This window comes from Strigops habroptila, chromosome 8 (assembly GCF_004027225.2).
Source record: "Strigops habroptila isolate Jane chromosome 8, bStrHab1.2.pri, whole genome shotgun sequence".
In the NCBI taxonomy this organism is placed as follows: domain Eukaryota; kingdom Metazoa; phylum Chordata; class Aves; order Psittaciformes; family Psittacidae; genus Strigops; species Strigops habroptila.
The window spans coordinates 5306990-5322970 of record NC_044284.2 but is presented as its reverse complement, the minus strand read 5'-3'; the positions used below and the strand labels follow the sequence as shown (position 1 = coordinate 5322970).

Genomic DNA, 15981 nt, shown 5'->3' with positions numbered 1-15981 from the left:
TTCCTAACAGTTTCAAGTTTCAAAAGATTAGAACATATTGAAAACAAGAAAAGAAGTTGTTTAAGGGTAATGAGTTTAGCTGCATACCACTTACCCAGCAATGCCAAACTACCACAAGTATAGAATACATACTACCATCAGAGAATATGGAAGATGTATGTAAGTATATATTTAAGAAGGAACTGTCTGTATTTAAGATTTTCATTTTACCTGCCTGGAAAATAACTATCTCTGCATGCAAAGTTGTACCAGTTATCTTTTGCATTACTAACACTGCACTGCCTCTTCCATGGGTTACGCTGCTGCCTAGCCGAGAATACAAATTCATACCTGAAACAAAAGGGACATTGAATTTGATTTCTAATACAGCTGTGGTTTTTCACTCTGTAGGTAACAGAATAAAACTTGAACATAACATTAATGAAACCAAGTCCTAGCCCACAACCAGCAATCCCAAGCACTGCACTGTTACAAATAACTTATTTCATGTCTGACAATGACTTTTATAACAAGTCTGTTTTGTTTTCCCAATTACTTGCTCTCTAGATGAGTCACCCCTCCATGAAGTCTGACATGAGGATAACATCTTTTTCCTCTACACAGTGCACCACCTTTTTGTTCTAGAACATGTGAGAAAGTGTTAGCTTCAAAGCACAGCAAGGACTGTTCAAATACCAACATTATTACACTGAGCAGTATAACATTGCCTACACTTAATTAATGCTTGTACAACACTTTGAAGATATGAAAGCTTGATTACTCACTAGTAACAGTATTGAACTAATACTAAACATGGACTAATTCCTACTGAAATGAGTGTGGAAGTCATTCAGACTTATACTATGCAATATAACAACATTAGTTATCCTACGTGGGGGCTAAAAGAGAATAAATCAATTACTTTGAAACAAGGAATAAAATATCTCAAAAGTATTACAAAAATTAACCATATGAACATTCAGCCTGAAAATTAAACGTAATCTTTACATTATTTACTATGCCTCTCATAAATCTTCACCCCAGATACATAAAGTATAGTAGCTGTTCACATTTAAAAGCAAGGAAAAAAGAAACAGGTTGTAGCAAGTACTGTCAATCCTTACTTGAACATTTGGTTTAGGCCGTGGGATAGAAGCCTTCATGTTGTATCCCTGCAGTTGACATGACAATAAATCAGAGTCATGAAGAATTAAAATCAAACATCCCCTTCTCCAACACATTCAGGAGCATCATCTGCTACGTATTTCTACCCTTGGTTATTCAAGTCTATTTATGCTAGACTCATCCACACAGCAAACCCCACACTTATTTGATTTATGAACGATTGATGTACGGGATCTGGCACGTCCAATTGCATTCAGTATCTAATCATTTTGCTGCAAAACCTCCGCTCCCCAAGTACTGGCTCAGTTGCATTATAGCACAGTACCACAGAAAAGAACAGCCTCCAATTCAAGCACTCACTGGATCTGTTTCTTTCCAGGAATGCACTCTAGCATATTTGTTGCCCTATGCACCCAAGAACTGGGATAACTACTTCCAATCCCATTATTATATTCTCAAAATTACTGATTTTTGTGTCTATGATTGCGTGGAACCAAAAAGAAAAAAGCTCAGTTCAATTGGGAAAAAAAAAAAAAATATTCAAACTAAGCACAAAGATCTTTTGAAAGGGAATCTATCATTCCTGATTGCCAGCAAACCTTAACTGGTGTATGCTAAGCCTCACTGACTCCTTTTCATCAGTTATACCCAGCATAATCGACTCACAGGTGGCATGTTCATTGAGCAGACTTTCAGCAAGTCCAAAGGATCAAAAGAGCTAGACCGTCTAATTTATAGGTAAGCAAAATCAATCTTAACACTGGCCAGTCTCCCACTGACGTGTTCCCATTGTGTAAGCTGCAAAGTAAAACTTCTCCATCTTAGATAAATACTGCAATACTGAAAGTAAATTTAAGCACAGCACTCAATCTTTCATATCACGCTCCTCCTTCCTCTTGTTTCATGCATGGTTTACATGAAATCGCAACACAACACTGGAAGACTTAAATGAAGTGTACATTCCAGAGTTAGGGTTTTGCTGTTCACATCAATCCTTAAATCACTTTATGCCCTTGGCTTGGCACTGTTTCAAAATCATTACAAGATTAACACAGGCATTATTATACAGAGTCCTCCTTAATGGAGGTACCTCAAGAAAATCTTAAGAGCACCATTTATAATTGTGGCTTTCGGACTTTTTCCATTCTTGCAGAAATTCCTTTCCAGTGTTTCAATACCAGACTCAACTAGATGCATTTAAATAGAGAAATTCAAATACCAATTTTAGTATTTGATGTTTAGAATCCTTCCTTTAAGATTACCTCAGTGTAGTAAATACAGCTATATCATTATCCACAATGTCATGCACACATACGCTTTATTAAAGTAACAGAAAAGAAAGGCTTTGCAAGAAAGTCACTTAGTGAAAGCACTCTGAAACAGACTGTCAAAATAATGATGGGAAACCCACAGATAACCTCATCCACTCCATAGTTAAGAAGCAGACACATCTTTATGCCCATTTCTTTTGAGACAAAGTAACAATATAGGTCACTAACCAAACTTTACACTCTATGCATCTGGTGCACCAAAAAACAACCCCAGTGGTACCACAAGTTCAGAAATCTCTTGTCTTCACTGAACAGCTGGTACATGGTAGCACACTAGGGAAGTAATACAAGATTTGTAGTTTATTGAAAGATCAGTGAAGATTCTCTCCGTGCAAGTGCCAGGGTTTACTCTTCATACTTGAGGTGGAATGGCTGAATAAGTGAAGTTGTCTCTGAACAAGACTATCTACATGAAATTAATTCAACAGGAGACTAGAAAATGCTCTTTATTTCCACACCCTCTGCCTGGGGTCTTTCACTGGAGGTATTTCAGTAGGTTATACCTGATCTACAGGGATTTTGGTCAACTTTTCATTTTGAGAAGGTCACGTTATGAAAATGCATATACACAAAATGCAGTTCCCAAGAGAAAAGAGAGTAGGTCAAGCCCAGAAATGTTGTTTGCAAGCATTAACAACCCCAGTGAACAGCAATGCCATCCCACAGCACTCGGGTTGTAAAGACTTTGGTCACAAGAAGCGTTCAGTGGGTCAAAGTAACAGCAGAGTTTAAGCAGTCTTAACTGTTTTCTTTATAAAGACAATGAAGACAGACTATTCATTAAATATAAAAGCAATTTTATAAAAACACATCAGAATTTTATTGCTTGAAGAATACAGCATATGAAAAAGCACAAGAATGTCCAAAAGAAAGGTCACAAGGATCCAAACATATTACACCATACATACCAGATGCAGTAAAATGTTAACCTGAATTCTGCATCAGAAAAGAAAGGTGTGAAAATATACCTAGTATTATTTAAAAGGAAAAGACTCATTTAAAATAGAAAGTGTGAAGGTGTTACAGTACAAGTTAGAAAAGCCAACACTGCACATTAACATTGTATCACTAGACTAGATTTTCTACCTTTGGTACTTAAACCTTTACAGAAAACCACTTCCTCAGACAAACCTTGCCTAATGCATTTCATATAGTAGCCGTGAAAGGTTTTTTGTTTTGTTTTTCCTGTTCATGCATAAACATTCAAAACAATATTTTTCTGAGTTTTCACTGCATTAATGCATTTAAGGAAGTGTTCGTGTTTATTCCATATGCAGCTTGATTTATCTCCAATTTAAACCAGAAGTCACTATGTGACAGAGATGTGAATACATGCCAATTGTACTTTGTTCAGATGTCTATGTAAAAATGGGCACATCATTTTCTGTTTGCATCCTGATGTAAACAGACTGCTGCAGCCCTCCTCAAGAATTCCAACTAGAGCAACTTGCTGAGGACACCGGTTAATGAAACAATCCACATTGTTAGAGAGCTATGGGATCATCTACAGCAGCATGCAAGTGGCTTTTCTAGTCTGCTCAGATTAGTGTACCAGAAGATATGCCAGTATTACTTCAAGTAACACATTAAAACTCAGCAATGGACACTACTGTGCTTTATTTCAACACAAAGAACAGCTGCTCATCCATTAATCAACAGAAGTTTCAAATCAACTATCAAAAGGACTACTACACCATTTCTGTTCCATGTATTGCTGATCACTCTCGGGGAACAGTTGATCGAAAACCTGGACTTACCTATGAACCAATTTGAATGAAGAAAATGTTATCTTTCAACAAGGTATTTTAGTAATCCAGTGACAATCTAGTCTGGAGAATGTTAGCGTTATGCTGACAACAATGACTAATCAAGGTTAAATAAATTCCCTCTTTTATAGTAAGCATGCTCTTAGCTTCAGCTTTTGCCATCTTAGGCTTGAATAGTTAAATCATTCCCAGTTACATCAGTGGAACTAAAACAATTTTGTTTCACCAAGTTCCAGCTTTACATTTCAACAATATGAATAGCTCTGGACTACAAAATACCATCAACAACAGTTAACATTAAACTGGAGTGAAATAATAGAAGAGTTAGTTCTTCAAACCAGTTGGTCTTTGAAGTGAAATACTCAGTTAGGACTGTCAAAGGATGTCATAATAAAACCATGGGTTTATTTTTTTCCACCCCTATACAAAAAAATGACTGAATTTGTACAACTCCTATTAAACATACCTTTTCCTAACTTGGTGAAAATGTATCATTTTCAAATTTTAACAAGTGTGGTATTTGAGCATATATAATATTTATTGCCATATACATCCTCATTTTAAAAAGAAGTAAGAATTCAGACTTTACTGTGCTGAACTCTGCTTTTTTCCCCATTAACAGGTTATTGGCTACTGTACCACTTCCCCCCCCCCAAAACCAATTAAAAATTCTAAGATTTTATAGTTTAGTTAAAAGGGAAGAAATTCAAATGTGGATTTAGAGCTTTTTGTATAAATCTCACTATATTTTATAAACTCGTTTATTGTAACACTGTTTATTGATCAAATAAATGACGCACTGCTATCTAAAATTTCCATATACACCATTAAAAATCCGAAGTTGATATGATACTGAACCTTAAATCTTCAAGAGTTCAAAAAGAGACAGTTTATACATGTACAGCACACAACAGCAGACACCCCTAGAATACCAATTGCCAGTCCATGATGCATACAAACTTACAGGTAAGCATTCGTTTCACTGTTTTCATTGTGCAGGAAAAAATATTTCTTAGCAAAGACAAATTCAGCTGGTGAATTTCAGATGTCATCTTCATCATCTTCATCCTGAGAGGATCCTGCCTGATTGGATGCACTGGCTGAGGCAGCAGCAAGCTGTGCCTGTTGAGCTGCTTGTTGCATCTGTAGCCATTCCTGCTGCGCCAGTTCTGCTTGCTGTTGTCTAGCCTAGAGACATGAATTTAATTGTTAAGCCCATACATAGCTTGTGAAGAATCTCTTGAGCACCTTACCTTAGAAAGCAGTTTTATCCACACCTGCAGATCCCTTTTGTATTATTTTTATTCACTGTACTTATAAGAACACATCTAGAAGTGCTATTATTTGTTTAGTATTTGTACCAAGATGTTTAGCTCTATTCTCTCTTCCTCTGAAGAGGCCACTATCCGGAGGATTTACAGTTACAAAAAACATGAGGCAGGAGCTAGTGTACTTAGCGTCCATCGTAAGGACTGTGCTGAGCCACTTCCTAATGGAAAAATTAAGTGAGGCAAAGCAATGGAAATTTTAGGCTTTGATTTCAAGGGATCTTAAGATCTAATCACATTTCAGAGATGAGAACAGCCCTACTTTGTTGATTACAGATACTAAAACTTGCAATTATGAAATCATCCAATTGCACCACAAAGGCACACATTATCACAAAAACATAAAAGAAAGCCATTATCTTCCTTTGCCAAGCAATCTTTGAAAAACAGAGCAATGCAAGGTCTTCTCAAATTCAGGTATGCAGACTGAGGAATGCTTTGCTACAGAAAGGTACAGTCCTTTACTGAAAGGTACAAGACGCTCCAACAACATGAGCTCTCGTTCTTCTACCCAGGGTTTTCACTTGGTTTTCAGCAACTATTGTTGATTTCAACAGTATACTAGTCAATTGTGTTCAAGTTAAAACTGCAATTTCTAAGTGAATATCTAAGTGAACATTCTATTTTGAGTGAATGTTCTACTTCGAAAACTAAATTTGAGTGAATTTTCTATCTTGAGTGAAGAAGTTCTTAAAATTAAAAATCTTTAATCTTCTACTTTTACAAGTCATCACAAAGACCGCAATGATTTTCATTCCAATCCCATTGCACTCACTGAATTTTCCTATTTTTTTTCCAAGCATCAACAAATTTTACAGTTTTGTGAACATTAAGATGCTGAAAGATGATGCTTTGGGAAATGATCAAAACCAGTTTATCTACTTAGCCTGAAGTGTCACGTTTCCTCAGCCTGTTTTAGCATTAAAAGAAAATAGTTTTACAGAGGTAGAAATCTCTTCTTAATGAAGACTTTCCAGTATTTCAAACCTCAAGTGGCAGTGAAGTTACAAGGGTTGAAAAACAATGTAAGACATTGTAAAGTTTTCAACAAAGGAAGACAACAGCATCTGTACACATAGGAGAGGCATAAATATTTATCACACACAACGTAACAGCAGGGCTCCCTATTGACCCTGCTACAATTAAGTTTACTGTACACTCAATGAGGTGACTGATACACATGCACGCACCGGGAATCAAAGGCTCAGCACTTCACACTGGATGGATTGGATTGTTTTGTCAGTGCCTACCCTCACTGCCATATTTATATCAGCCATTTCAAAAATGGCAAGAAAGGTAAAAAACCCCAACCATCCAGTTGTGTTGATGAAGAAGCTTTATAAGCACCTGGCAAACTTAACTCAAACAAACTTTATTGCACAGATGAGCTTTGGTGAGGAAGCCTCATAAAAACCCCAAATCTGTTAAGGGCCTCATCTTGCACAGACACTTATAGACCTGCATGAACAAAGGGATAAGCCATTCCCCCAACTTCAAATCTTTACAATCATCCAATCTACAGGCATCAAATGTTCACAACATTAACAGGCAAGTATTTTAAAGCTAGAGCAAGAAGTTTGCATTAGTGGCATGTTCCAGACTACCATCAAGATTGGCACAAATAAACAAACAGGCACTTGTGTAACTGTTTTAAGAATGATTACAGTAATTCCAACAGCATAACACAATTGGTATTGCTGAAAAACGAGGGTGACATTTCTGACTCTTTAGTAAAAATTCTTCCAAATTCCCAAGAATTATTAAAAAAAAAATTCATATAAACTTGGATGCATTGCCTTAATTTAGACATTAAGGCAGAATATTATAGAATTTAAAAAGAACATACCTCAAGGGGTAATTCCTTAGATAAAGCGTGGCTTGCTTAAGGGTGGCCATGGATTCAGCATTTATGTTTTTACTCAGTAGCTAGTACTACCCTTAACACACTCTATTTTTGCTTCTTTTTTATTTGGTATACAATGCTTAGTCATTCAAACAAATTAGAAAGCAAAAAAAAGGTATCAAACTATTATTTGCAACTCTCATCCTTAATCCAGAAGCAGCATATTAGTCTTTCTAATGTTAGTACAGTCAAACAAGTTAGCCACAAACAAATTTATCATAAGTAGTTCACTGCACACAGACAATAGCTGTGTGGTATGCTGAAACTTTAAATGCCTTAAAATTCATCATGCAATTAAGATTTAAGTAGTTGGCATGCTGTAATATGAAAAACAAGCAATTGTTTCAGATACGAGTACAGCGAAGAGGGGAAAAGGACACAGAGATCAGACATAACACATAATGGAACAAGCATTTTCGGCACAGGAAATTGAGCAAGCAAATTGAGAAAATAAGAGTTTCATGCCTTGGGTAAGGAGAAAGAGAAAGCCAAGATAATTTTCACATCACTTAGTTTGAAGAATGGTGGTCTTGTTAAACTAAGAGAATAATAGGAAGATGGTGTAGAAATATACCTAAATAAAATTGGCTTTTGGTCATTTAAACTTGGAGATGTTCACAAACTATCTAGGAAAGCTGGGATGGGAGAAGGCTGGGATGACAGAGAATGTGTGTGTCTGTGTTTGCACAGTATTTGCAGGAAAATGCTCTTCCTATGCCTGAATTGCCTCTTTAAAAATTTATGCATGAATTCGCTCAATTAGGGTCTTGCCAAGAGTAAAGGAAGATGAGAAAGGACAAATTAGAAATTTTGAACAATTAAATGTTTCTTTCAAAGCCTAAGAAGTAGCATTTGTGCACCGATGGCCAGAAACAGAAAAGATTTTTTCACTTTTTAATGCATCAAAAGTGGTAATTTCCTAGAACACCAGCTGTCATTCTCTAATTTCATCAGCCAAGTAATTCTTAACATATTCTCTCCAGTAGAATGCAAATACTTAAGTAGCAGCAAAAAACCCCATGCTTTTTAAACCTAGTTTATAAAATTTGTTTGCATACCAAGTGCTGTATGTCAAATAACAGAAGTAACAACTAGGAACATCTTATTTGCTGACTCTGCAATTCAAACAGGCCAAGGTCAATAGCATCCTAGATGCTGCAGCAACTGACAAGGAAGGGGATACTTCTTGGGGTGTGCGCATGTTTTTGTGGCACTAGATCTCCAGCATTAATTATTCCAACCTCATCAGTACAAGTATTGCTTCACTTACTTTTGCAAACAATTCCTGTTGCTGCCTTAGAAGCTCTTCTTCCGGAATGCCGAGGTTCTCCAAGCGTGAACTGGCCTTTCTTCTCTTTAGTGCTACTGTTTTGCATTCTTGCAAGACTTCTTTGACTTCACTGATATATGAGCCAAACCCCAAACTTTCTAGTGCTAGAAAGAAAGAAAGAGAACACATTGTTTACCTTTTACAAAGCTTTTGATAATAGATATCAATTTGTCAATATTTAAGAGATTTCTTCGTGTTTTAAAAAGTAAATTATCACTTTTCTATCATCTGGTGACAAAAATCTGTGTTCATGAGAAGATCTGACAGATATTTTCCCTGTCTCTTCTACGCCATTTCAGGTTGCATGTTTTCAGGCTAGAAAAATTAAGGTTAGTCAAGTATAGCCAAAGCAGCCTGCACTTGCAGAGGATCCATGGCTTTCAGATACATTTTTCTAGAGATAGGCATTATTCTTCAAAAGACATCTTTCTCCCATCTTCTACATATTAGAATCCAGCAGAATTCATACAGCTAAGTCATCCTTCCCATCTGAATTGTTAACCTTTAGTCTTTCAGGGATTCTATCTTTCCAGTTTTGTTACAAGTCTTCAGCAGAAGGCAAATTAGCAACCAGTAACAGACCAGAAGTGATGCATGTAAAATGGTCACAGATCCTTCATTAAGGCAGAAATAAGATTACCTTAGACCTATGAATTTTAGCTTTTAACATCTGAATTCGTATTTCAAGTTCCAAGAAACTAAAAATGCATCATTCACCCATATGAAGTTATACAGAATTATGTATGAGCTCTTTAATGTTTTATTTCTCAACAGAAACCATTTTATTTACCTTCAAGTGAAAACATACTCGGAAACTAAAATCTTGCACTTTTATCTGCCCAAAGAAATCTGAAATGCAGCTATATCCTGCAACAGGCTTTCTGAAGAATGCAAAAGTAACAGGAAGGATTATAAAAACCCAAGTGTGACAAAAAGCACACATTCCGTTTCCTGATTCAGTTACTACGATATACCTCCAAACATACACACACCCCAAAGTGGAACTTATTACAGAATATGCTAGAAATATTACATAAACTCCAATTATACTAGAAATAGGTTTAAGTCTCAGTTTAATAAACCACCTGGTTAACTTCCAGTATTTATGTAAATCAGAGTTTTCTTTACAGAATGATAGTTGGTTTAATCTTTATCTTACTTTATTTCAACCTTACATCACAAGCTATTCAAGAAACAGTACTAAAATAAACTGCACAACAGCAGTCAACAACTGTTATAAACAAGCTCTTGACTACACTAACTCTGACCATATTCTATTTTGTAAGCAACATTTTCTTATCCATAATTACAGCAGCAAGTGGTTGTATCATACAACTACACAATAACCCAAAGGCACTCAGTAAGTTTTCAGCTTCCAACTTGTAGTCAAGGAGACAATTAATACACTGTCTTCAACAGGGCATTACAGTACAGCTGTCTAGTCATGCAGGACCACCATTCCTCTAGCAGATAACGTTTGGCAAATGAATTTACATAATACCTATTTCTTAAGAAAAACAAAGTTAAAAGACAGACTGATTTAGAGATAATGAAATTACTTCAGAGACAGCAAATGCCAGTTCAGACTCAGCCCACACACAGACACTGTTCAATTAGCCCACAGTTTCTATGAACCCAGGACAGAGATTTACCAAAAACCTTTAGCAACTTGATTAATCCAACCTCAGCAGACAGGAGGCAAATCCACATCTCATGGTCCAGAATTGGTTTTCTAAGCAGTCTATAAATATTTAAGAACTCATGCAATTTTAATATGTAAACAGTATATACAGTAGGTTAAAGTAATATCTTTTTTAGCCTAAGTATAAAATTTTAAGAACTCTACAAGTCTAACATCAATAACACAAACCATCATAGCAAAAACACATAGGTGTTCATCAAGAGAACATTCACAGTGATTAGGGTTGGCAATCTGCTGCATCAGAATATGAACGACAGCCCAATCTGCAGCCAACAGCAAGGTGTGCTTAAGGAAATTATAAATGGCTCTTCAAAGCAAGTAAATTAATGCAAAGAACTTGAACAGTTATGTACTGAATATAGCACACGCACAAAATCCAGAAGAAAACATGTGACATAATCAAGCCAGATTTGCACAACTGTTCTTCATAATAAAGCTATGAAGAGCCATACATGCACCACAGGTCTAGTGCATCAACACTCTGCTGGCTGTGAAACGACTTACAAAATTTACCATCTTCTTGAAGCACATCGAGGCTTTACAGAACAGACGCATAGAATAAATATCAACCCCTTTACACCAGCAAAGTGCTAAAATGTGGGACAAGTCATTACTACTTTAGCAGAGCTACTGTCAGTACCCTAATATCTCATGAAAAGAAGCTACAGGATTTGCCATCAATCCACAGCCTACCTTGCTGCACAACAGTTCTGTGTAGACCAAGTAATCAAACTAATCAAGTCCATTAAAATGTCGATTTAACATCTCACCATTTTCAGAATTCAACGGAAGTTTAATTTCTCATAAAAAGCCTGCTTTGTCAGGGCTCACATAACTATCAAATGAGGCTATTTTCTGTTCCAGGATGGACGGATATTCATTTGCTTATTAGAGCCTCAGATTCACAGCTGGGTTCCTGATGGTGGGATTCAACAATAAACATGAAGACTGTCTCCACTTAGGACTATTACACAGCCTTGATGCTTTTCGGTACTCTCCAGGGAAGCTGCTTTGTGTTTTATTGCTAGCAGTGAGTGCTTGGCAAAGTCTGAGTGCATCTACCAAATCAGATCTCTCATGGGATGCAAGAAGCCTCTGCTTTTCTTTCCCTATGCTGTTGACAGCACTGTGCCAGTCAAGTGTTTGTGCTACCACAAACGAAACAGAGCAGGGACTTCGTCTATCTGAAGCATAACCCAGTGGCAGGGGGAAAGAGTTCTAGCTCAGCACATGGCAACACAATCATTTTAACAGTGCAGCAAAGGAAGGGGTGTCTTAAGCACCACTGCTGCCAAACACCTAAGTACAGTGCCCAAGTGCAGTTTCACACTACCTCTAACGCAGTCCAGTGGTAGGGTGTCACCAACTGCAGTGTCTCTTTCCCCTTCCTCCTTCCCAGTGAAAAACCCTTCCTGCTCCTTGCTTCCAATCTAGTAACTTCTTGTTTACAGGAACAGTCAGATCAGCAAACTCACCTGAGAGAAAACTGTGCTTCCTCCCTAGATTCTTGAGTCAGATGTATCAGCAATTGCTAGATCCAGCTCTAAGGAGGGGACAAAAGGATTCCTCTTGGCAGCACCCTGTGTTTAGACTGGACCAGGTGTGAGGCCATTAGCCTCATCCTACTTCTAAATGATCCCGTTTAAGCATTCAAAAGGAACATATTTGGATGACCACAACAAAGATATTTCAATTACTTAATTTGTTAGCATCATTATCCAGAGCCACATTAAGAGGCAGTCAAAGCTGCAAGTACCTAGAATGCATGAAGATGGATGAAAATGCTGAACTAGTACACCTGTATACATATTATCGCTGTTTCCAAAATGAGCCATCTCATCCCTCCTACCTCACAGAGGGATCATCTGCCAACTAGCCAGCATCTGGAAGAAGCCAATAGCACAGACACCTCCCTAAAGACAAGAACAGCAGAAAATCCAAGAACAACAACTTCTGTCTCTGGAGGATTACAAAAATGGATACACCTCCGAAGTTTTCCTTAGCAATATTTGACTAAGAAGTACAATCTAATTTGGAACTAATTTTTCCTAACTCTAAAATCTGGTAACACAAAGACATAAACCTCAGTAATGTATTTGGTTTGGGACCACCTGCTGATGACACATGCACACACGTGCATATACACACATGTGAATATGCAAAGACATACATTTTAGTTTGGATTTGTTTCCAAAAACATCCAGACTAACCCTAGGGCAGAAATAGGTGAAATCTTTAATAAGGACCACCACTAGTGGGCAAAAAATATTGTTATTCATTATTGCAACCCTCACTATTCTATGATCGTCCCCAACCTTAATAGATCACGTCTGGTCCTGTGTTAAGAACTGAGCTCAGATGTTTTGGTGGTCACTTGAAGAAACTATCCACCTATTAAGCAGCATCATCCCCAAACTATGCTTCCACATGCAAGTATGAGTTATATTCTTTACATCCTGAGCTTCTGTGATGCAGTTGTGCTGCTGAACTTCTAGATTTACAGATATTTATTTAATATTGAAGCTCATACACACCACTTATTTTCTTTTGCTGTTCATAATCCAATCAAGTACTTGAAACTCTTCGAGTGAGCAAGTTCATATAATCTAAAGGAATAATTTTGTTCGGATGGTTCAAACAATCATTACAAAAAACCCCACTTTTTTTAACTAACTTGATACCATCACAGCCCTGTAAACAGCTGTACTGCAAATGCTGCTGTTAATACCTCTACTAGGCAGCACAGTACTTTCCACTATTACTGCTACAAATTTGTTTGCAGCAGACAGTGGTATCAACAACCTTTTGCTTTAGCAGCAACGTGAATGATTCCTGACAAAACATGTCTGCTGCAGACTTAAGGATGAGACAAGGAAAGTCTCTGTTTGTAGCAGAATTTAAAGAACAGCAAATGAGAGACAGAGAGACCTCGCCTTTTACTGAAGCAAGGGGAAGAAGTCAACGGCAGGAGATGTGACAGCATCGGTCACGTTTAATGGCTTTCTACAACAGATACAAATACTCAGTACTCTAAGGATAGCCCCAGAGAAATCTTTTGCTTTTTATAGCATCCAGACAGGACGACTCTGGATTAAAGGCCGGGCCCCACAAACTCAACCACGCATCTTTTGTCAGCCTCCAATTAGAAAGACATTTAACACATTCGGGATCTTAAAACACGCTGTGAACGAACTGTGCAGCACCACTCGTTCTGAAGCTGACCTCGTTTCACAGGTATAAAAAGGACGAATGGGTTTGGTGACTTCACCCAGAGCATCACAGACTTCTCCGGAGCACAAGACGAGGGCTGGTCCTGGGCACGCTCCGCAGCCGCTCTCACCACACAAAGACAACCTCCCCTCGCAACGCGACTGACAAGACACGCTTTACCTCCAGACCCTTACGAGACCCCCTCGCCTTTTGTGTTGTTATAGAGGTGAAAAACAAAACGCAGCGGAAGGAGCCGCCCGGGGACGGACGGGAGCGGCTCGAAGCGCCTACCTTGGATGACATGCTCCGGGGAGATGGTTTTCTTCTCGGATTTGTTGCAGATCTCGTTGGCCTCGGAGGAGATGAGGTGGATGAATTCAGTGCAGCAGTTCACCACCAGCTCGCGGGCGTCGTTGGCCACGCGGACGTTGGGGAGCGTTTCTTTGATCATCTTGTTGATGGCAGCCCTGGGGATGGTGAGGTCGTCGTCGTTGCCCGACGACGAAGCCATCCTGGCTGCCGCTGGCTCCCGCGCTCACGGGCTCCCCCTCAGACGCCGCGCGGGCCTCCAGCGCGCAGGGGGAGGCGGGGGGCGGCGCGGGGCGGGCGCTGCCGACGGAGGGAGGGAGGGAGGGAAGGAGGGAGGGAGACGAGCGGGGCCGGCGGGAAGCGGGGCCGGCGGGATGCGGGGCCGGGCGGGCAGCGGGGCCGGGAAGGCGCTGCTCGGGGCTCAGGACTCCCTCGGCCGCGGCGCCTGCGACTGCCGCCTCCACCACATCCTGCGGGCGCTGGCGCCGCCGCCTTATGAACGGCTGTGGGGAAGGCGAGCCGCTCAATCACCTCCGGGCAGCGCGGCACAGCGCGGCTCGACCCGGCTCCCCCGGCAGCGGCGGCGGCAGCGTCCGGCCCGGTGGTGCGGGCGGCCGCGAGGCGGAAACGGTCTGACTACGGGCTCGACCTGCGAGGGACGTCGCTTCCGCCGGAAGCTGGGACGCGCTTCCGCCGCCCGGGCGCGCCCGCCTCGGGGAGCGGCGGAAGGGCTGGCAGCAGCACGTGTGGCGGCGGCGGCGAGGGGCTGGCACCGGCCCCGGCGGCTTACCCGGAGCGGCAGGCCGCCCCGCGGGTGCGCTGCGAAGCCGTGTGTGCTGCTTTCATCCGGCCCGCAAACAGCAGCGTGAGGGTTTTGTGGAGCGAAATGGACCAAAGCGCACGGGCACGTGTGGAGGCCCGTTAAAACGTGCAGTGCGGGCAGCGCGTTGCTGCTGTGGGCTGCAAAGGGAGAAGCAGCCCAGGCCCGCGCTGCAGGCTGTACTGAAGTGACAGCGAGGTGCTCCTGCTCTTCGTCCAAGCCGTGACCCTGTGCTGAACCCTAATGCACAGACGGTGACAGGGTGTCCGACTGCACCTTCGGGTGCAGGGGGGTGAGCGGCCATGCTCCCTTCAGACACGACAGCGCTGCTGTCATTTAATTCCTGCCCCCTCACTTGCAGCCTAGCTGCTGTTCCCACCTCCTCCCATCTATGCACTGATCTTGGGGTGCAGGCACCAGCCTGGTATTCTGGGGGAGGAGGTTTGAGTTACAACTGGGACATAGGTGAGGCCTCCAGCTGTGCGCAGGGGCTGCTGGCGCTGAGCACCCCCCCCGCCTGTGGTCTACCCTGGGTTTGGCTGGGATGGAGTTATTTTCCTTCCAAGTCGCTGATACAGTGCTGTGTTTTGGCTTTAGTCTGAGAACAATGCTGATAACACACTGATGTTCTAGTTCTTTCTCAGTAGTACTCTTAAGTCAAGGGCTTTTCAGTCTTTTAGTTGTTGCTCAGTGATTTTTCTAAGTCAAGGACTTTTCAGACTTTTAGTTTTTGCTCTGTAGTGATTACTCTCAGTCAGGGACTTTTCAGTCTCTCATGCTTTGCCAGCAAGGAAGAGCACAAAAAGCCAGGAGGGAGCACAGCCAGGACAAGCTGACCCAAACTAGCCAAAGGGGTATTCCATACCACAGCATGCCATGCTCAGGATATAAACTGGGGGGAGTTAGCTGGAAGGGACTGATCACTGCTGGGTGACCAGGCTGCACAGCAATTGTGTTGTGCATGCCTGCAGTTGGCTGGTTGGTTGTATTCCTCTCTCTCTATTCCCTTTTATTTTTTTGTTATTGATATTTTATTTTACTTAATTTCAATTATTAAACTGTTCTTACATCAACCCATGTGTTTTACCTCTTTCTTCCCCCCTGATTCTCCTCCCCATCCCGCATGGATAGTACTTAGTTGGTGGCTGGGCTTAAACCATGACAAGGTCCTAGAAAGG

At 40.6% G+C, this 15981-nt stretch overlaps 1 protein-coding gene across 1 annotated transcript; it reads right to left on the bottom strand.

Annotated features, from left to right (window-relative positions):
* Positions 1-3222: 3222 nt before the first annotated feature.
* DR1 (down-regulator of transcription 1) lies at positions 3223-14702 on the bottom strand. The gene is made up of 3 exons (XM_030496283.1): positions 13966-14702; positions 8703-8866; positions 3223-5389 (listed from the first exon to the last, which is right to left on the bottom strand). The coding sequence occupies exons 1-3, from the start codon at positions 14183-14185 to the stop codon at positions 5243-5245; spliced, it is 531 nt and encodes a 176-aa protein (XP_030352143.1). The 5' UTR covers positions 14186-14702; the 3' UTR covers positions 3223-5242.
* Between the last annotated feature and the right edge of the window lie 1279 nt (positions 14703-15981).

What these genes read in the sequence shown, in the direction of transcription:
- DR1 (XM_030496283.1), bottom strand. Translation starts at nt 14,185, where the DNA reads ATGGCTTCGTCGTCGGGCAACGACGACGACCTCACCATCCCCAGGGCT. An exon ending in CCCGGAGCATGTCATCCAAG is followed by an intron (nt 8,867 to 13,965) that starts GTAGGCGCTTCG and finishes CTTTCTTTCTAG; the next exon opens with CACTAGAAAGTTTGGGGTTT. An exon ending in AACAGGAATTGTTTGCAAAA is followed by an intron (nt 5,390 to 8,702) that starts GTAAGTGAAGCA and finishes TCATGTCTCTAG; the next exon opens with GCTAGACAACAGCAAGCAGA.